The 21,174-nt window shown below is 38.1% G+C and overlaps 1 protein-coding gene across 2 annotated transcripts in view; it reads left to right on the top strand.

Annotated features, from left to right (window-relative positions):
- Positions 1 to 21,174, top strand: part of anapc1 (anaphase promoting complex subunit 1) — a 93,101-nt gene that overhangs the window by 49,823 nt on the left and 22,104 nt on the right. The window contains exons 34-49 of one of the 2 annotated variants that reach the window (XM_047352185.1): positions 1,731 to 1,883; positions 2,009 to 2,090; positions 4,194 to 4,285; positions 4,860 to 4,994; positions 5,154 to 5,236; positions 6,320 to 6,398; positions 6,508 to 6,582; positions 8,184 to 8,236; positions 8,481 to 8,634; positions 8,764 to 8,957; positions 13,867 to 13,953; positions 14,563 to 14,680; positions 16,206 to 16,283; positions 16,403 to 16,470; positions 16,552 to 16,690; positions 18,932 to 19,018. In XM_047352185.1, coding sequence (XP_047208141.1) covers positions 1,731 to 1,883; positions 2,009 to 2,090; positions 4,194 to 4,285; positions 4,860 to 4,994; positions 5,154 to 5,236; positions 6,320 to 6,398; positions 6,508 to 6,582; positions 8,184 to 8,236; positions 8,481 to 8,634; positions 8,764 to 8,957; positions 13,867 to 13,953; positions 14,563 to 14,680; positions 16,206 to 16,283; positions 16,403 to 16,470; positions 16,552 to 16,690; positions 18,932 to 19,018 — 1,677 coding nt within the window. Of the gene's footprint in view, positions 1 to 1,730; positions 1,884 to 2,008; positions 2,091 to 4,193; positions 4,286 to 4,859; positions 4,995 to 5,153; positions 5,237 to 6,319; positions 6,399 to 6,507; positions 6,583 to 8,183; positions 8,237 to 8,480; positions 8,635 to 8,760; positions 8,958 to 13,866; positions 13,954 to 14,562; positions 14,681 to 16,205; positions 16,284 to 16,402; positions 16,471 to 16,551; positions 16,691 to 18,931; positions 19,019 to 21,174 lie in introns of both variants that reach the window. The other variant, XM_047352184.1, reaches the window with a different exon arrangement.

Below are 21,174 nucleotides of genomic sequence, written 5' to 3'. Positions count from 1 at the left end.
GGGGAGAAGGAAATGCCAAAATGCCAGAAGTCCAGTGTCAAGTACCCACAGTCAGTGATGGTCTGGGGTGCCGTGTCAGCTGCTGGTGTTGGTCCACTGTGTTTTATCAAGGACAAGGTCAATGCAGCTAGCTATCAGGAGATTTTGGAGCACTTCATGCTTCCATCTGCTGAAAAGCTTTATGGAGATGAAGATTTCATTTTTCAGCACGACCTGGCACCTGCTCACAGTGCCAAAACCACTGGTAAATGGTTTACTGACCATGGTATCACTGTGCTCAATTGGCCTGCCAACTCTCCTGACCTGAACCCCATAGAGAATCTGTGGGATATTGTGAAGAGAACGTTGAGAGACTCAAGACCCAACACTCTGGATGAGCTAAAGGCCGCTATCGAAGCATCCTGGGCCTCCATAAGACCTCAGCAGTGCCACAGGCTGATTGCCTCCATGCCACGCCGCATTGAAGCAGTCATTTCCGCAAAAGGATTCCCGACCAAGTATTGAGTGCATAACTGTACATGATTATTTGAAGGTTGACGTTTTTTGTATTAAAAACACTTTTCTTTTTTTGGTCGGATGAAATATGCTAATTTTGTGAGATAGGAATTTTGGGTTTTCATGAGCTGTATGCCAAAATCATCCGTATTAAGACAATAAAAGACCTGAAATATTTCAGTTAGTGTGCAATGAATCTAAAATATATGAATGTTACATTTTCATCATGACATTATGGAAAATAATGAACTTTATCACAATATGCTAATATTTTGAGAAGGACCTGTACTGTTGCTGAACCCAGACCTGACCAACTGCAGCAACCCCAGATCATAGCACTGCCCCCACAGGCTTGTACAGTAGGCACAAGGCATGATGGGTGCATCACTTCACCTGCCTCTCTTCTTTCCCTGATGCCCCCATCACTCTGGAACAGGGTAAATCTGGACTCATCAGACCATATGACCTTCTTCCATTGCTCCAGAGTCCAATCTTTATGCTCCCTAGCAAATTGAAGCCTTTTTTCCAGCTAGCCTCACTAATTAGTGGTTTTCTTAAGGCTACACAGTTGTTCACTTACTTTCACTATTAAACATCGCCCGAAGTTCTAGTTGTTTTTTTTTTTTTTTTTTTGATTTCACCAAACGTTTTAAGTGATTGCCGATCACGATCATTCAGGATTTTTTTCTGGCCACATTTCTTCCTCGAAGACGATGAGTCCCCACTATCCTTCCAGTTTTTAATAATGCGTTGGACAGTTCTTAACCCAATGTTGGTAGTTTCTGCAATCTCCTTAGAAGTTTTCTTTGCTTGATGCATGCCAATGATTTGACCCTTCTGAAACAGACTGACATCTTTTCCACGACCACGGGATGTGTCTTTCGACATGTTTGTTCAGGAAATAAGAAGCAACTCATTGCAGCAGTTGGGGTTAAATAACTTGTTTCTAGCTGAAACATAATCGCCCATGCAGTAATTATCCAATGGAAGGCTCGTACCTATTTGCTTAGTTAAATCCAGGTGGCGACTGTTTTTTTGGCCAGGCAGTGTATCTGCCTTTAAAGGGCCGGGAAAAAATTGGTCATTAATGCAACAATCTTTTCTTTGTTATACTTTTGTATACGACATGTGAGAATGTAAAGGAAATGGGCTTATTGTTTTGTTATTGAGAACAGTTAAGTACCCCACTGACAAAAAAAATCCTGGCATCCTCTGCGTTTCCTCGTCTCTGGCAGGGCCATGAGATGACCAGCATTGGACTCCTACTGGGCGTTTCTTCTGCTAAACTGGGCACCATGGACATGTCAATCACCCGATTGCTCAGTATCCACATTCCTGCCCTTCTCCCACCCACCTCCACTGAGCTGGACGTGCCACACAATGTTCAGGTGAGACTGAGTGCAAGGTAGATATAAATATTCCTTCTGGGTTCATTAAGATCTAAAAAGACCACAAAATTTGCTTTTACAAACTTGCGCAAAAACCGTACAAAAGTCATTTGTCTGTCCTGCAGGTTGCTGCTGTCATTGGTGTTGGGCTGGTGTACCAGGGAACCGGACACAGACACAACGCTGAGGTCTTGCTGTCTGAGATAGGTCTGTGTTGTTTTCTTTAAACGAGAAATAGATAACAAAATTACTGTTTTAAACCTTTATCAACTCTGTAAAGATTTAAAACTTATAATTATCAAAAATTTATACTTTTTTTTTTGGAGGAAAAATATGCCTAACCTATGGGATATACAATCTTGAAACAATGAGGAAACTGAGGTGAGGTCTTTTTAAAATTTTCTGTAAAATGCAATTAGAAAATCCATTTTTTTTTGCGAGGCACAATTTATTTTTGTGTTTTATGCCTTATAGTTGGAAAAATTCTTAAAGGAATTATAAGCAGACAGAATTACATCAAATATATTGTAAGTATATGTAGTTAAAAATTAAATGTTAAAATGGCTGAAGTTATTGCAGAGTAGCCAACACTCAGACTGCAGGGAACGTTTCTGTACGTTATGGAATAAGTAAAGTGCTTGACAAAAACAATAAACACATTAAAACATGATACAAAAGACAAAGAGTAAACTAAATGATACAAATTGTTTAAAACATTTGCAATAATATTCAAATAGATCTTAAAGGAACGTCGTGTTTGAATAAAAATGTCTTCAGCTGCTTTTTGAATGAGTCCAGACTCTGAAAACGATGTAAAAAAAACAAAACAAAGAAGCTACTTCTCCAGTCGAGGTGCCAAAGTCTGGAAAGAGCGATCCTCTCGAGTTTTATACCTGGTCCTTGGTTTGAGGACTTGAGGGCTTTAGTTGGAGTATATAGGAAGAAACTTGACCATGCAGAGCCCTGAAAGTTAAAGTACGGATTCTAAAATGAACATGTGAGCGGTTCAAAGAAATTAAAACAGGAGTGATGTTAGCCCTTCTCTTTAAGAGTCTTCCTGAAGAGATTTGGAATAACTGAAGGCGATCAACAGTTTTATTTTTATTTTTTATTAAGACATGTGAAAAGTGGGTTACAAGAGTCTAAGGCCCTGTTCACATTGCAAATCAAATTTTTTTAGGACAAGTGTAATTGCTCAGATGGGGCCAGTATCTGACATTTTCAAGTCACTTTTGAGCCACATTCATATGTGGTCCTGAATCCGACTCGTGTCTGATCTTTTGGAATGTGACTCTAGTATGAACGACCAAGGCGCATTAGTCGTGACTTTGACGTCACTTTCCGTCACAATTTTGTGCCGCCCAGCAGGAAACGGTAGCAGTTAACAAACAGATGGGGGGAGCTCTTTAATAAACAGAGATAAAACTTTATTCAAGCCTAATGTTTACAAAATGTTCTGGATCACCTAATTAAAATTACAAGCACTAATCAGCATTGTCAATGTTTTATTTCTCTCTCTTCTATCGGAGCATTGTTTAGCAGAACTTATGGTTTTGAATGTTCACAAAATTCAAGTTGGTTTGTAAAGACTGATAATCCTATGATTTTTTTTTTTTTCTTTTAACCACTCTAGAAAAACTAGAGCTTTCAGAGAGTCAAAGTTTAAGTATTGTCTTCTGTTGTAATCTTTGACATATTGACCTTTTTGGAAATGAGAGAGCAGAAAGTGCTGCTATTAGAACCCTTAATGCTAAACACACCACGTGTAAAATCCCAGCCTCGAATCTCAAACCTGTGTTAACCTCATACATCATCAAAAAACTGCAAGATGAGTGGGAGGAATGTGTGAATAACAAACTGGACACAATTATTTCTGTGGTAAATAAGACTGTTTCTTTTAATTTGAGATGCGAGGACATGTTCTATACAAGGTGCCTGATTCGTCATTCTAAGCTCACATGTTTTTTTCTTTCTAGGTGAAGAACCTTCAGCATATCTGTTTTGCTGTATGAATCTCATAATGAAACCTATCTCTTTGTGATGTTCTGGTTCGAGAAAACGGTTTTCTAGTGAAGTTAGGCTTGAGAAGGTTCTCAGTAAGGTGCCACCTCATAAAGTCCTACATTTTTATTCTATATACTCATATAACAAGTCTTATAGAATTATCTACAATTTTTCATTCATTCATTCATCCAACCATTTTTTTGTTTAGATATTTTAACTGATCTGTGTTGTGTACTGTTCCCTGTTGTCATGATATTGTAGATTTTTGGTTATATGTCAGTGAAACAGTTTTTTGTGTTTTGACAGGCCGACCTCCCGGGCCAGAGATGGAGTACTGTACTGACAGGGAATCCTATTCACTCGCTGCTGGACTCGCACTTGGCATGGTTTGTCTTGGGGTGAGGCACCTGAATAGAAACACGCAGTTTGTAAAACAAATAGTTGCAGAAACAAATTTGTTTGTGGAGGTTTCCTTCTTGGTTTTTTCATATCACTGTTAATTATTTTGTTTTTAAAGAAATTTTTAGTGACAAGTACTAACAAAGAAGGTCTTATCTTCTTATTACAGTAGGTTTATGCATTGTGGGTGTAATATTTGTATTTCTATAGATTTGTCCTTCTGTATTTATTTATAATGTATTATTTTTAGGGGAAACAGTTTATTTCCTCAAATGTTTCACTTATTAGTTGTTAACACGTTCTTGGATAGCTGCTGCTTTCTTTAAGAGAAAACTCACCATCTTCAGCCCCATCCACTTTTCTTTACTATTAAATTGTTCTTTTTTGTTTTTACTGCTTGTTATTTTTGCTATTTTCTTAAAAAAAATTAACTATTAAAGGTTTCAACTGCCTTCCTTTCCTTTTTAATTAATTAATTGTTTTTGTTGTTATGAGCTGATTCACCTAATAATTTCATTACTTCTCTCTTCATTACCAACCCATGTGTGTGTGTGTGTGTGTTTTTTTTTCTAGCATGGCAGCAACCTGATTGGGATGACAGACCTTAACGTGCCTGAACAGCTGTACCAGTACATGGTGGGCGGCCATCGGAGAGCTCAGGCCGGGGCTAACAGGGAGAGACACAAGTCTCCCAGCTACCAGATCAAGGTACACAGAAACACAGAAATGAAACAAGTTACATAATTACTAGAAAAAAAAACAATATCATAGTCCAGTGATTTTAAAAATTAGGTTTTATCACAAAACAAAAAGTTATGATGAAGACTAATTTCATTTGCTTATTAATTTGAATAACTGTCGTCTCAGGAGGGTGACACAATAAATGTAGACGTGACATGTCCAGGGGCCACATTGGCCCTCGCCATGATCTACCTTAAGACCAATAACAGGTAAGAAAATAGAAGCACATAATGAATTTACACCTGCCTTTTTTTATTCATAACACAGCACTTTGTGCTGGAGCATTTATTCCCCCATAAACTTTTTCCCCTTTCATCATTTTACAACCACGAACTTAAGGGTATTTTATTGGGATTTTACGTGATGTGACAAAGGAGCATATGATTGTAAAATAAAAGCAAGTAATGCAGGTTTGTTTCTTGGTCTTTATTAAGCTGTTTGTTCCTTGTTAAAGGCCTATTAAAGAGACCTTTAAAGAACAGCTGGGTTCATACTGAGATCAGATTTCAAACAGGTGGACTCTCTTCACTGATTATGCCGCCTTTAATGGCAGATGACTGCAGTGGATTGGATTTAAGGGTATCAGATTAAAGGGGGGTGAACAGAAATGCATGGCACACTATTTGTAATTCGTTTTTTCTTTTATTTCACCATTATGTATTACTTTGTGTTGATCTCTCACCTAAATGATCAAGTACATCAAAGTTTGTGGTCTGCTCTGTAGATAGAGTCCTGTTTCTGTGTCTCCACACTACTGCCCTGTTTTTAAAGAACTGTTGCAGGACTCCTGAAGATCTTCTTACTTTTATGTGGTGCCTCCTTGTCTTTGTTGTTCTCTACTGTGTGACTTTGATATCAGTGTCAGCATCATTTACTGAAGGATGTCTCCATGTTTTGAATGCATCTGGATGAGAAAGAAGTGAGGGGATTTGGGGTGTAGCTAAGAGCAAAGGATGCGCTGCACAGCAACATACTTGAAATTCTTATCTAATTGGGTATCTTTGCATGTCTAGCTTTATACATACCAAATTGTTAAATTTGTGCCAATAATATAGGACTGCTTTAAATCTTTAGATTACTTAAATCTGTATAACTTTTGCTACCTTTTATCCATGTGAACCTGAGAGCATCATAACCTGACGACACAAGAAGACTCCTCCACCTCCCATCTGTATATTTGGTCAAGGGGTTCCTAATTTCTTCAAAGCTTGCCCAACTGTCTGCCTGTTGGTGGAGAGGGTGTTGAGGGAGGATATTAACACTCCATTTCTCATCCCGGCTCTGTTCATTAGGTCGATTGCTGATTGGCTGAAACCTCCAGACACTTGGTTTCTGCTGGACTTCATTAAGCCAGAGTTTCTGCTGCTGAGGGTTAGTGTGACGCCAGCCATGTGTTTCTCCGCTCATGAGTGAGATATTATTTTTCCCACCTCTTCCAAATCTGATATCCTTGCTTCTCTTCCCCTTGCCTCTCTAACAGACTCTTGCACGGTGCATTATCATGTGGGACGAAATCCTGCCTAACACAGAGTGGGTTAAGAGTAACATACCCCAGGTGAGAAGATGCACCGGCTGCAGCATTACTGTTGTAATGTTATAGAGCTGTATTAAAATCATATTAGTTAGCTTCTGATAGATGTGTATGTTTGACTATTTAAAATGTAGGGAATAGAAAACATAAAAGCGCAGCATATACTGTAAGACAATTAACTGTACAAAGCGGAGTGTGGAGACACCTTCGTGTTATTACTTGAAGATGATATTTCTGTTGTGAGCTAAGGCATAAAATCTCGAGTCTCACATTGAAGTTTTCATCGATTTAAAGAATTGAGAACAGAGTCCTCCAGTGATCCAGTTTAACATTTCTTCTCTGATGTATTTTCTGTCTGTAGATGGAAAACTGGTTCATTCCCAGTGTCTAGAAACCGTCCGTGTCTAAATAATTCATAGTTTAGTCCTAAGTTTCCTAACTAACTAAAAACATCCTCTGAAAACAGTCAGATCCTGGACTCAAAATGAGTGGACAGTAAAGTTATTGAACAAAATCAAAAGGAAAAACATTTGAGAACTTCAGAAAGCCCGGAGAGCAATTGATAACAGATTACCTAAGAAAGATTACAAAAACATCTGACTGCAAATATTAAGGATGAACCCCAACATTTAAAAGTCTAAAGCCAGAGAATGTGTGTGGTGGAATCAGACATCCTGATGAGGTGAGAATAAAAGAAAGCTGCTAAACGTGTGTCAGTGTTGCTGTCCCAACATGCTTTCGATCCAGAAAGTTTTTCCGTTTACATTATTGCCTTTTGGGCAATTATGAAGCATTCAAACTAGATGGACATGGCATATTGCATGTAGAGGATGTACAATCAAATTTCCCCTAAAATGTGACTATGAAGTTAAAAATGTAGCATATGAAGTGAAATGGCTTGCATGTGTTCTTTTTTTCTCAGGGCCATCTAATAGAGATCGGGGAAGGAAAAAAAAAGATTTAACAACTTTAAGGATTTGTTTTGTCTTTTGATATGAAGACCAAAATATAGCCACAATGTAGTATTGTCAGGAATGGGAGGACAGAGCAGTAGCATCACTGTCCAGTGTTCTGCAGAGGGACACAGAGGCAGGTTGAAAGCTTCAGAACATAGAGCTAAATGACAGAAACTCAGCTCTGTAAAATAAATAAATGTTTTTCTAGCATAGTTGCATGATTTAGAAGATTGTGGAGTGTAAAGCTGCTGGTTTACCTGCCATTTTAAATTTAACTGCATCTGAATCTGCATGGTGGATGAACCCCAACACTCCAGGTTCCACTAAATTAAGATAAATCATCACAAAAAAAATCTTCTCTATATTTATTGATTCAGTCTTCAACCAAAGTTTATGTCAACTGACAAACTGTTTATTGTATTACAAATTGCTAGTTGATTAGAAATGTGATTGATTACAAAAAATAACAAAATCTCCAAATCATTTATTTTTTTTAGTCACATCCAATCACTAAACTCTAAACAGAGAAATTAGGGATGATCTTAATGCAAAGCATGTTCATGAGTTCTGATCCATTATAAATGTTTAAAACAGGCTAGTATCAAATGCTTATGTTTTATTGGAGTATCAATAAAACGAAATCATTGGAATTTGTTTGGTTTGTTTTAGATCATGAGGGGGAATTTCGACCCCTCTGAAGACATTAATATGGACACGATGGCGTAAGTCTTTAAGTTACTTTATTTCAGCATTTAGAGCAGACTGACTAGTGCTTAAATGTTCTTTAACATGCACTTTTGGTTGTTGCTTATTTTTCTATTTATATAAATGATTTTTTATTTATTGATCCTCTTCTATACCGCTTATTCCATAGTGGGTCACGGGGACTCATGTTGTTTTTGTTTTTTATATCATATTAAATGTTTTTAAGATGAGTAATTCTTAAATGTGTTTTGTTTGTCTCAGTCAAGCCCAAGACTACATCACAGCAGGGGCGTGCATGGCCTTAGGTTTACGCTTTGCTGGCTCTGCCAATTCAGATGCCTTCGACTGCCTCTATGAGTTTGCCAGGACCTTCATGAAGATGATGTCCTTTGCGGGTACAGCGGCTGTTGGTGCTGTGCGTGTTTATTTATGTTTTCCTTTGAATCATCTCTACTGGTTTCTAGCTTCCCACAGTCATGAAAAGTACACATATGTTTCTTTTTCTCTGTTTTGCTTCCACTTGCATGCTGGTCCCCCTCAGCAGATGGGTTATTATAACCTACAAACCTGCCTGTCAATGATTCTGCTGGCGATGTCTATGGTAATGGCTGGCACGGGGAACCTGAAGGTGCTGCAGCTCTGTCGCTTCTTTCACAAGAGAACCGGCGGGGAGATGAACTACGGCTTTCACATGGCTCATCACATGGCTCTTGGCCTGCTCTTCCTGGGAGGTGGCAGGTGAGATGAACGCAGGTGCAATGATAATGAAAAATGATGTTGGGTTCAAAACTCTCAAGTGTGGCTCAGAAAAGACTTCTAACAATATTTTGAATTATGGACAGCTGAAGTTAGTTGCAATTTAATATTGTAAAAAATACAACAATACAGAAATTATTTTTTATTTGTAAAAGCCATTGATATTGATTGAAATGGTTTGTGTCAACAAGTATCTGTTAAATCAACTATTCTCACCTCCCATATGCTTTTATTTTGAACTCACTTTCAGTCCCAAACCCCTCCTTCATTAGTTAAAGCTAGTGCCACTTTCTGTTTTGTATAAAACAAAATCATGCTGACACTAATCATGTCTTGTTTTGTCTTCTCTTTCTGTTTACACATTTTCACATCCACAATATACCAATACAGAGTATTGCATGTTTGTGAAATGGAACGAAAAGAAAATGTGGTTTTTGACATTTTTAACAAATAAACATCAGAAGATTGTGAAATGCTTTTGTGTTCAGTCCCCATTTAATCTGATGGACCTAAATAAATAACCCAGTACAACCACTTGACTTCAGAAGTCATATAATATTACATTTCTGTGTAACTCATTATCTGTAAGAAAAACAGCTGTTCTGCAAAGAAGGTTTGTTAGACTTGGTAAGAAACGTCTCATGGATGCACTGGGACGCATCATTAGTGATGCAATCTGTAGACAACAGGTGTTTCAGGCCTCTCAGCATCATACACCCTCACCCTGTGGACCCAGACAGGGTTGTTCAGGCCCAGACATGTGTCCCAGCAGCAACCCAAGGATCAACCCTGTTCAGCCAAAGCCACCCTGTAGCTTCACTTTTGAATTTTATGGCTCTTTTTGTAGCCATCCCCCCAATGCCCAGTCAGCTGAGAACTCTGCAGAGGGAGTGACCAGTAAGTACTCAGCATCCTGCTCCAGTGAGTTTGTAGAATGCTTTAAAGCCTCTACCTCTGCCTATAACTCTGCACATCTCCAGCAAACTTGGTACTTGGTTTACTTCCTGTCATTGGCTTCCTCCAGCCGCTCTTTTAAAGGCCCCAGCATGATCAGGTGTCAGATGGCCTCACAGGTTATGATCATGTCCCAGAGGAATGAAATTGCCAGTCGGAGGCTGTGTGGAGGAGACTCGTTGGTGTTCAGGGCCATGCCTGATGTTTCTCACCCTCCTAGTGTGGATTCTCCCCTGCCAGTTTTGGTCCACTTTAAACGGACCAGAGTTCGTTTCCCCGTTAGTCCGGACGTTTTGTGCAGGTGTAAATACACCCAAGCAATCTCAAGGGCGGACCAAACAACTAAACTGAGACCCACTTTGTGAGGTGGTCTCAGTTCGCTTCCAAACGAACTCTGTTGCGCTTCACTTCTGGTGTGATTACTAACCAGCCTCGATCCTACCCAACTGGAGAAAACATCCGTCTCTTTGGACTTAACAAGCCACCGTAGCACTGAGCGTTATAGTGAAATCTTACCCAAACTATGCTCTGTTGCTTAGCAATGCTGTTGCCTGGGTTTTTAACCCGGTGCAGAGCACAGCGTCTCCTTCGGCTTGCAGGAGGCACTACATGTGACTTGAACAGACTGCTGTTTACTGACTGGTCATGGGACCAGGAGAAATGAGAAGGTTTTTGCCCAGGTAGTACAGGGAAACGTTAATAAAGCTGAAGAGCAGCTGCAATAATATTAAGGACCACAATGGCAGGAGCAGGTCAAACTCAAATATAATTTTACTATTTACAAATCATAAACCATGCCTGAAGGCTGAAAGAAAAGAAAAGGGACAGATCAGCTTTCAAATTTATTGACTGTCTTTCAGCGAACCTTCGTCTGCAGGAGGGAGCAGGCAGAAAGCAGCTGTCCGCATCAGGTCAAACAGCAGCCTCTCTCCTCTCTGCCGTAAATTATAAATTCTGCCTGTGCTGTGTTTCAGATAATTATCCCAGTGGCTCATTTTTTATATAAAAGAAACATATATAAGACATTCTTGTATATACACTAATACAAACATTTGTGTTTTGTTACGTTTTTATTTCCTATTCATTATTTTTTATTATTTCTTGCCGTAACTCCAGCCATCAGCGGGTCCGGTGCTGAGTAGAGAGAGAGTCTTTTTTGGCAACATATCGTGGAGCTTCAACTGTCTGTCACTCCATACATTCAGAGCCTTGCAAACACAAATACTGCTCCAAAAATGAAAACTTATCCATCATCAAATTGGCTACTCATGTACACCAGTTACCTCAGGTAGTGCAATTGTACTGCTAAATAGCATATAATTATTATATAACTATAATTGTTTTTATTCATATAGTGGAGTATAGTGATATTCATTGATGCTCTCATGAGACCAACACTGGAGAAAAATGGTAAAAGTAACATTCCTAACCATCCTAGTTGGCTTACATACTAGTTGTAACATTGGTTACATTTCCTGTTTCTGGCACCCAGCAAGTCATACATCATGTGACAAGGGGTGTGTGGAATATAATTAAATACATTTCAAAGAAAATAAAACAAGTCTTTCTATGGAAGGGGTTTGAAAAACAGACATTGTCTAAAACTACTGGTTAAATCAACACTAGATGATCAGGTAGCCCACATTCACTCATTATAGTGTGATTGGTGCAGTAATACACAGAGGCCTGCCTGCGAGTATTATTTTGAGCTTATTGAAAAACGTGTACACATAAACTATGACATAGTCCAGGTTCCTCAAACTGCTGACCTCGCCCTGCATGTTTTCAGCAGAAACAACAGCTCACACTCTGCCATTAGATGTTGCAAATGTTTCCTCTACCAGAGTCATAATCTGATGGACCTTTGATTAATTCTGGTCCTACTTCATTGTAGACTCATCGGGTAAATGGTCATGGAGTCGCAAGAACTGCAGGTTTGAATGTCATGCACTGAGGTGTGGCTTATTGTGGGTTTGTAGAGGTGGAAGGTCATACTGGAGTCCAATCATCACCCCATCAGTTTCTCTCTGTTCATCTGCCATTCAGCCACTCACTTATTTGCATTGAACTTTTCTATTCATTCATTGTTTTCCCCTCGTAAATTCCCCTGTTTTTTATTGCTTATCTTGTATATTTTCCGTGCTTTTTTCCCACCTCCTCCCACTCAGTTTCTGTTTGCTCAGTTAATTTCTCTTCCTATTTATTAAGTTTTAAATAGAAACTAAAGTGAAAATTGGTTCCTTTTTCATCCAAAAGTCGCACGAGACATGCAATCGCCACTCCATATTGTTAAGTTTCTAAAAGTAAACCTAAAGTTGAGGTTAAAACATGCTTTTTATTATCAGTTAGTTTGCCAATATTTCTTCACCACGGTGAGTAGAGTAAGACTACACAGGACTGTATTGTTGTGTGCAGAATTGAAAGATTCTATTGAAATTGTATTGTTTTTGTAGAAATACACCAATCTGAATTTCATGACCCATTTCCGATATCTGGTTTGAATATAGAGTTGACTTTTTTACCTGTATGAAGTTGTTATGCTAGGTTTAAGTTTAGTTAGCCTAAATTACTTTAAACCTTAGTCTTTGTATGTATTCTCTAGAGAATGCTGACCTCCATCTTATTTCTAAAATTTCAAAAAAGTCTGTCAATGTTTTCCAACCCAGCATGTTCCATAACAGATGAAGGTTGAACATTCAAAAGGCCTTTCTATTATTTGCTTTAAAATGTCCTGCACTCTCTCACCCTCTTGCAGCCCTAAATGAACTTCAGACATTTCTCAATAGTTTCATTTCAAATAGCTTCTTACAGCTCTTGTGCTTCCTCTGACTTCAGTTTTAAACACCTCTCTAATACTTACTTCTCACAGTAGCTGCATCCGCACTGAAGTTTTTAATTGCAACCTTAGGTGGCGCTAAGGTGTGGTGTGTTCACTGTTCAGAAAATGTTCCGATTTTTCAGTTTCAAGCTGAAAGTCGTCCAGTTTTGGGCACTAGCCAATTTCCATGTGTGTCTGTTTTTGTTGCTCTAATAGGAAGTTCATGTTTTTTCAGCAAAAAGCATAAATGTCAAAACATTTGTTGGTTGCAAGATTGAAAGGAATAATGTTGCAGATTTCAAGCAGTACTTCTGAAAATGTCCTGTTTTAAATTACAATACTGCACTTTTCAACTGGAGGCCTTTACCATGAAATGTAAATAAAATCACAGCGACTCCCCAACTTTTCCTTTTTTAAACTTCCTAATCTTACAATATTGCAGAGATGTGCCCTTTACATCCATATTTTTTGCTCTATTAGAATATAAATGCATGAAGTGTTTTGTGCTTCCTCAGCATTCCTTATCCCTACAGATAGTTTAGCAGCAAATGCAAATTGGTGTCAGTTTTTGATAAGGTCGTTCCTCAAATAGCTGTGAAGGTTCATTGTTGAATTACATGTTTAACTGTAAGCTTGAGAGAAAAATAATGAAATGTTCTTTGATACATTAAACATGTAAACAGTCATTAAATGAAGAGTGACATTCTTTACCTCAGATAACTGTTACTAAACACTCATATGTGACCTTTTTAAAGGCTTAGCAGCTTTTCTTTGTGCAGCTTGACTTCAGGATAATGATCCAATTAGTTAAAGCGCATACTCTGTCATTATGTAGGCCATTATGTTTAAGAGAGACTGTTGTGGCCTTTGATTGTGTTGATTAAATTGCAACACCTTGTTTAATTAAAAATTTGAGATTTAAATTGACAAAATACTGTATTGCTTTCCATATGTGTATTGTTTAGAGTGAACAAGACATTTCTGTCTTCACTGTTGACATGTTTGCTGTTGTAAGTTTACGTCACAAAACTATCATTTTGATGCAGAGCTTTTGTTTGAGTGTGTATGAGATTGATAGGAATGTGTTTTTAAAGTTCATCGTGTTGTTTTTCATTACAGATACACCCTCAGCAGTTCCAACTCAGCCATCGCTGCCCTACTGTGTGCCTTGTACCCTCATTTTCCTGCTCACAGCACTGACAACCGGTAAGACCAGCACCTTTTTAAATACGCTGTCGGATACAAAGAAGTCTCTGCATGTAAAAAGTCAACCTTGTTAAATGGTGGGCCTAGCCTGGATTTACCTGAAGATTAACACAAAGCTGACAGGGTTCTCATGGAGTCTTGAAAAGTCTGGAAAAGCATAGATTCATACATCATTTGCCAGGTCTGGATAAGTTTGACTGAGTGTGGCAAAACACTTGTCTCCAGACTTTCCAGTAAATTGGGATCTTTGATTTTCCACATCACAAGTTGAGTTTCAGGGGAAACGTATCGACTGTTTTGGAAGTTGATTCACTGGCTCAGAACCTACAGGTGATGCCCATTAAGAAGAAATACGATAAAATAAGGCAGTTTCATTGGCTTCTTGGACAGATAATATAATATGAAAATACTTATACTGTCTATCAAAACAAAATAAGTTTGGAAAAATGTTTGTGTTGTTCCTCGTGTTGATAATATCAGGGTTTTTTATTTCGATACCCTCATAGTCTTATTTTGGCTTTTTTGACTAAGGCAGTTATGCTATGAGGATAACAGTTTGTTTCGTATTTTGTATTGAGCGTTGGCTTAATGTTGCTGTCGTTTCCACAGCTATCACCTGCAGGCCCTGAGGCACCTGGCTGTTCTGGCTGCAGAGCCCCGGCTTCTGGTTCCGGTGGACGTGGACTCTCTGAAACCTTGCTATGCTCTGCTAGAAGTCACTTATAAGGTCAGTTCACATGACACATGTAGAGAAACCAGCCTTCAAAACAAAAGTTCATTATATGATCTCCCCAAATGTTTCTTAAAAAGCAGCCTGGACAGCATCTAAAATACAGATAAATAAATAAAGCTGGTGTTCCTTATTTTAGCCATGCAACCCCATTTCATGTTTAAGTTGTAAAACAAGAAGATTGAGTTTGAGCTTTTGCTGTTAAAGCTAGTGCCCAGTTTCTGCTTTATCCATTTAAATAAACTGATTCATTCTACTACTTCTTGACAAGATTTATATTTATTTTAATCTTATATGACCATTATATTATATTTTTATTTTTATCAATATTATTTTAGATAAAGTATAAAAACAAATCAGTTTTGTAATTTTTAAAAATCTTTTGTTGTGAGGTTTTTGTGGCATTTGTATACAGTGTTCCCGACTACCAAATCTTCTCCTGTCCTCTTATTCATAAAATAATACAAACCAAATATGTTACAAACTTTGTAAAAAAAGAAAATCTCTTAAAGAAATGCATATAAATCTAGGTGATGGCGTCCCCTCAAGTAGTATGTGTGACCATCAATTTTTAGAAATGAGAGAAAATGTGAATGAAATTCAATTCTGTTCAATGGAAAAACCTCACATATGGTTTTTATTTTTGAGGAACTGAAGTTATGTTCAATACCCAGCAAGTCATATATTTATATTCCCTCAAAGGGAATTGTTTGAACAAGTTTCCAATGTAAAGACCAATACACAAAGTAAATGTGTCAAAACACAGAAGTCATTGTGTTCTGTGTCGCCCAGTTTGTTGTCGGCCTCTTTGTGCACGTCACTGTGGCTTCATGTGCGTCATCTCATAAGTACAGGGTTTTTTCTCCGCTTTTCTGTTTTTACCTATACAGAAAAATACCAATTATTTTGCTGTAAATCACAAGTTATACAAACGCCCTACAAACAGTGGAAAAACAGGAATTCAGTGACTCTAAATGTGTCGGGCAATTTCCTTGTGTTTTGGGCCTTTTGGTATTCATTTCTCAATCAGAAGTGTTTTTCTAAAAAGCCATTGAAAATCCTGGAACTATGTCCACATCTCAGGAAGACCCTAGCATATACATTTGGTGCTTTGGTGCTTGATTTTAAACAAAAAAGAAAAGATAAAAAATATAATATGGAAAAATATTTGTATTGCCAGTCTTTATAATCTAAATGCTATGTTTGTTTTGTTTTTTTCAGGTTCTCTATGTAAAGCCTGATCACTGTATAAATAACTGCAATAAATATGTTCTAAACCTTTATGTTTATGCTTTTAAATTGGGATAAAAAACTGAGTACCTTGGAAAATTCAGTCTGGAAACGTTTGGATTTTAACATAAAAAGCATGCAGGATACTTGTGTACAAGTGCAGAGATGCAAAATGCAGGTTCCGATACAATACAAGATTTGTGTGATTAATTTGAAAGGTCTTTCATTGTTCTGTGTTTAGGTTGTGTTTGCTTCATTGTTAGTTCTAATGACAAATCGTTGCTCTTGTTAGGCCACCAAGTGGTATAATCAGACAACAGTAGAACTGATGGCTCCAACCCTCCTTCCTGAGCTTCACCTTCTCAAACAGGTAAAGCAGAGTTCAACATTACACAGTAGCTGAATGTCACCTTTGTGGCCAAAAGAAAAAGTTATTTTAGCATAGAACACATCATACAAAGGACTTTAACTCCCTCATATGCTGTTTAGGTAAAGGTAAAGGGGCCACGATACTGGGAACTGACTCTAGACCTCAGCAAAGAAACTCAGCATCTGAAGTAAGTAGAGACAGAACTTTTTTCCTTTTGTCCAGCTTGACCCCAAAAAATGACCATTTAAATGTTTTTCCTCTGTTTTAGGTCCATCCTGATCAGAGATGGTATGTTGTATGTGAAGTTACGGGCAGGACAGCTGCCCTACAAAGACGACCCTCAGGGTTGGAAGAGCTTGCTGGCCACAACCGCCAACCACCGAAACTCTGGAGTCACAGCCTTCAGGGTAAATAAAAGAGGCTTTCACAAGCAATTTATGTCATTTAGAAAGTATTATTTTGCACTAAACATTTATCTTGTATGTAGGTTTTGGAAACAGCTCAAAACATGAGTGGAAACTTCTTGTCCCCTTTTCACAGAATAATTTTTTCCAGTCTTGGCAGGTTGTCCCTGCAGGTTCAACTGGTAGCTCTGCAGCTGACAGACCATTATGGCTTACCTGATGGCTGCTGTACAGGTCCTTCTCAAAATATTAGCATATTGTGATAAAGTTCATTATTTTCCATAATGTCATGATGAAAATTTAACATTCATATATTTTAGATTCATTGCACACTAACTGAAATATTTCAGGTCTTTTATTGTCTTAATACGGATGATTGTGGCATACAGCTCATGAAAACCCAAAATTCCTATCTCACAAAATTAGCATATTTCATCCGACCAATAAAAGAAAAGTGTTTTTAATAGAAAAAACGTCAACCTTCAAATAATCATGTACAGTTATGCACTCAATACTTGGTCGGGAATCCTTTTGCAGAAATGACTGCTTCAATGCGGCGTGGCATGGAGGCAATCAGCCTGTGGCACTGCTGAGGTCTTATGGAGGCCCAGGATGCTTCGATAGCGGCCTTTAGCTCATCCAGAGTGTTGGGTCTTGAGTCTCTCAACGTTCTCTTCACAATATCCCACAGATTCTCTATGGGGTTCAGGTCAGGAGAGTTGGCAGGCCAATTGAGCACAGTGATACCATGGTCAGTAAACCATTTACCAGTGGTTTTGGCACTGTGAGCAGGTGACAGGTCGTGCTGAAAATTGAAATCTTCATCTCCATAAAGCTTTTCAGCAGATGGAAGCATGAAGTGCTCCAAAATCTCCTGATAGCTAGCTGCATTGACCCTGCCCTTGATAAAACACAGTGGACCAACACCAGCAGCTGACACGGCACCCCAGACCATCACTGTCTGTGGGTACTTGACACTGGACTTCTGGCATTTTGGCATTTCCTTCTCCCCAGTCTTCCTCCAGACTCTGGCACCTTGATTTCTGAATGACATGCAGAATTTGCTTTCATCCGAAAAAAGTACTTTGGACCACTGAGCAACAGTCCAGTGCTGCTTCTCTGTAGCCCAGGTCAGGCGCTTCTGCTGCTGTTTCTGGTTCAAAAGTGGCTTGACCTGGGGAATGCGGCACCTGTAGCCCATTTCCTGCACACACCTGTGCACGGTGGCTCTGGATGTTTCTACTCCAGACTCAGTCCACTGCTTCCGCAGGTCCCCCAAGGTCTGGAATCGGCCCTTCTCCACAATCTTCCCCAGGATCCGGTCACCTCTTCTCGTTGTGCAGCGTTTTCTGCCACACTTTTTCCTTCCCACAGACTTCCCACTGAGGTGCCTTGATACAGCACTCTGGGAACAGCCTATTCATTCAGAAATTTCTTTCTGTGTCTTACCCTCTTGCTTGAGGGTGTCAATAGTGGCCTTCTGGACAGCAGTCAGGTCGGCAGTCTTACCCATGATTGGGGTTTTGAGTGATGAACCAGGCTGGGAGTTTTAAAGGCCTCAGGAATCTTTTGCAGGTGTTTAGAGTTAACTCGTTGATTCAGATGATTAGGTTCATAGCTCGTTTAGAGACCCTTTTAATGATATGCTAATTTTGTGAGATAGGAATTTTGGGTTTTCATGAGCTGTTTGCCAAAATCATCCGTTTTAAGACAATAAAAGACCTGAAATATTTCAGTTAGTGTGCAATGAATCTAAAATATATGAATGTTAAATTTTCATCATGACATTATGGAAAATAATGAACTTGATCACAATATGCTAATATCTTGAGAAGGACCTGTATATTCTGTCAATACACCTGCAGGACTCAGGGAAATGCTGTTGTTTTTTTCACTTGTCCTCAAGGCCCTTCCTTACCCGTCTTTCTTGTTTTCCTTTTTTTATCCAGATTTCTTTTCTTTTTGTTACGTATTATTAAAACCTTTTTATTGCAAACTGTATTTTGTCTGAAAAAATAATTCCTTCTTACTTGTACCGGTCTGTGTGTTGTGTTCCTTGCCTCTATTTTTGTTGATCCATCGTATGGCATCCTTATGGAGAAAAAAAAATTGTATAAATGTACTACCACAACATTTAGCAACACTATGGCGATGATGACTAAGGTGTTTTTAAACTGTATTTTTTAAAACCTCAGTATAACATGCCTAGCTGAAAATCAGTTGCTGTTTTTTGTTTTTTCGCAGCCTGAAGCCATCTCTACTTTCACCTCAGAGCCTGCCCTCATCTCCTTCGCTGAATTCTTCTGTAAAACCTCTGAAGGACTGAAATCTGTAAGTTTTACACCAATCAAAGAAATGTTTAGAGCTGCATTCATTTTTGTGTGCTCTGTGGTTGTAAGACAATTTGACACTGGTTTTATTATAATACGCAGTTTTAAACGTTGTGTTGATCACTGCATTATACTGTGTTTGCGTTTTTAATCTAAAAGAAGGCATTGTAAAGTTATGTGGTTATCAGGTGGAAAGGACCGACCTATTTGTGTTCTTTTGCCGCATAGCTAAATAGGCCTCTAACTAAAAATACCCTAGATGGAAATTCTTCAGAAAGCAAATTTAACTGTGAACCATGTTTCGTTTTTATCTTGGGGTTTTACTTAAAACCTTGAAAGTTTTTTGGGTTATTCCAGACAGAAATTCCAAGGAGATTAAAATTCAATTGTTTTTAGATTATTCTTATATGTCAGTGCCGTTTTCCTGTCCACACTCATGTACCAACAGGAAATGGATTTAGGTTATTTATTTGCTTTTCTGTTCTAAATCAGATCTTCAGAATTGGATGTCTTTTAAGCTAACTATGAACATCTACAACGGCTCTTTGAGGAAACCTTCATAATATGAGCTATAACAACATTTAATTTCCCTTTGGGATTAATAAAGTATTTTTGAATTTGAATTGAATTGAATTGAATTGAAAAGGTAGAATATTTAGCTGTTTGTAATATATATTTATATATATATGTATACAATTAAACTACAAATAAACATAATTAGAAAGAAACTACCATAATTTTAATGGTTAGTCCGTCTCAGCTGAAACCATTAGATGCTAGCTTAGATTTAGAGGAGAAAAAAAAGCATGTTCCGGTTCTAACCCGTGTCATCCTTAAATAATTGCCAACCTGTGATTCTGACTTTATGTAAAACTTAAAGCAAAAATGTAAACAGCTTCTACAGACTGTTTGGTAATTCTTCAATGTGAAAATGATCCATTTGCTGTAAACTGAAAGTCCTTGCTAAATTTGTGTCCTGGATGGCGTGTCTATGCATTGAGCAGTCATCGAGGCCTTTCATTCAAAACCACTAATGTTAACCTTGACCTAAGCTCAACATTTCTGCAGCATTTTATAGAGAACCTGTGTTGTGCTTTCTTTTTTGATCGTAAATACCGTCATGTCTTCTGTTTGACCAAAGTGTCTTCATATGTACACACACAGAGCTGCACACAGAGTAATTAAATGGTTTAAAGTGATTGTGTCAACTGATGTTAAATCTGATTATTAATCACTTGACCTCTATTTTGTGAGAAAAGAGGCTGCTTCATCGTGACTTCAGGTTAATTGGGTAGATTGCCTAAGCCCGTAGTTTCAGCTTGCACTCTAAAATAGAAGTAAATGCATCATATTGGAGCATAACTGTAACAGTTTGTAATTCACAATTGTCTGTTTTTATCCATCCCAAACACTCCAACACAGCATTTGTTTCTAAATGGAGGCTATTTAGTTTCCTTGCAGATAATTGAAAGATACATTTCTTAACTTGGCATGAAATAACATGGAGACGAACTTGCAGTCTGGAAAATATACGAAAATAAACAAACCGCTTTATTGTGAATATATTTATTCTTATGAATATTGTTTACTCTACCTGCATATACTGGTACATCATTTGGACTCTGTTCCTATATTGGCGTCTTTTCCTGTTTGATTAAATGTGACTTTCGGTTTGATTAACTAACTCAGAGGTCGGCAACCTTTACAATCCTGAGAGAAATTTTTTCCAGCTTGACTTTTTGAAACAAAAGAGCTTGTTTTCATCTACTGTAGGACATTTGTTTAGATTTAAAAATAAAGAACAACCATTTTATTTTTGTTTTCTTCAATGGGACATTAGTTTTATGAAAACTGATGGCACAAATGCAAGTAGTTTGCCACTTCATAAAAAAAGAATATTATTTACGCTATTATTGTCATTCTTTGTGGAAATGTTATGAATATATTGTTTAAAATCATTGTTTTAAAACATTGCTTAGTTCTTTAGCATTTTTGGCCAAAGTTAGGAAGAGCCACAGTGGAGGGTCTAAATAGCCACATCTGGCTCTGGAGCCGCATGTTGGACACCCTTGAACGAAGTCTTAAACATCGCTGAAAGTCATTTTTAGTGGAAAGAACAAGCATGAATGCACTCAGTGGCTTTCTAACTGCAACAAG

The sequence above is a fragment of the Girardinichthys multiradiatus genome, chromosome 22, assembly GCF_021462225.1.
Source record: "Girardinichthys multiradiatus isolate DD_20200921_A chromosome 22, DD_fGirMul_XY1, whole genome shotgun sequence".
NCBI classification, from domain to species: domain Eukaryota; kingdom Metazoa; phylum Chordata; class Actinopteri; order Cyprinodontiformes; family Goodeidae; genus Girardinichthys; species Girardinichthys multiradiatus.
Note: the sequence above shows the minus strand (reverse complement) of the source record. Positions and strands in the feature narration are given on the sequence as shown.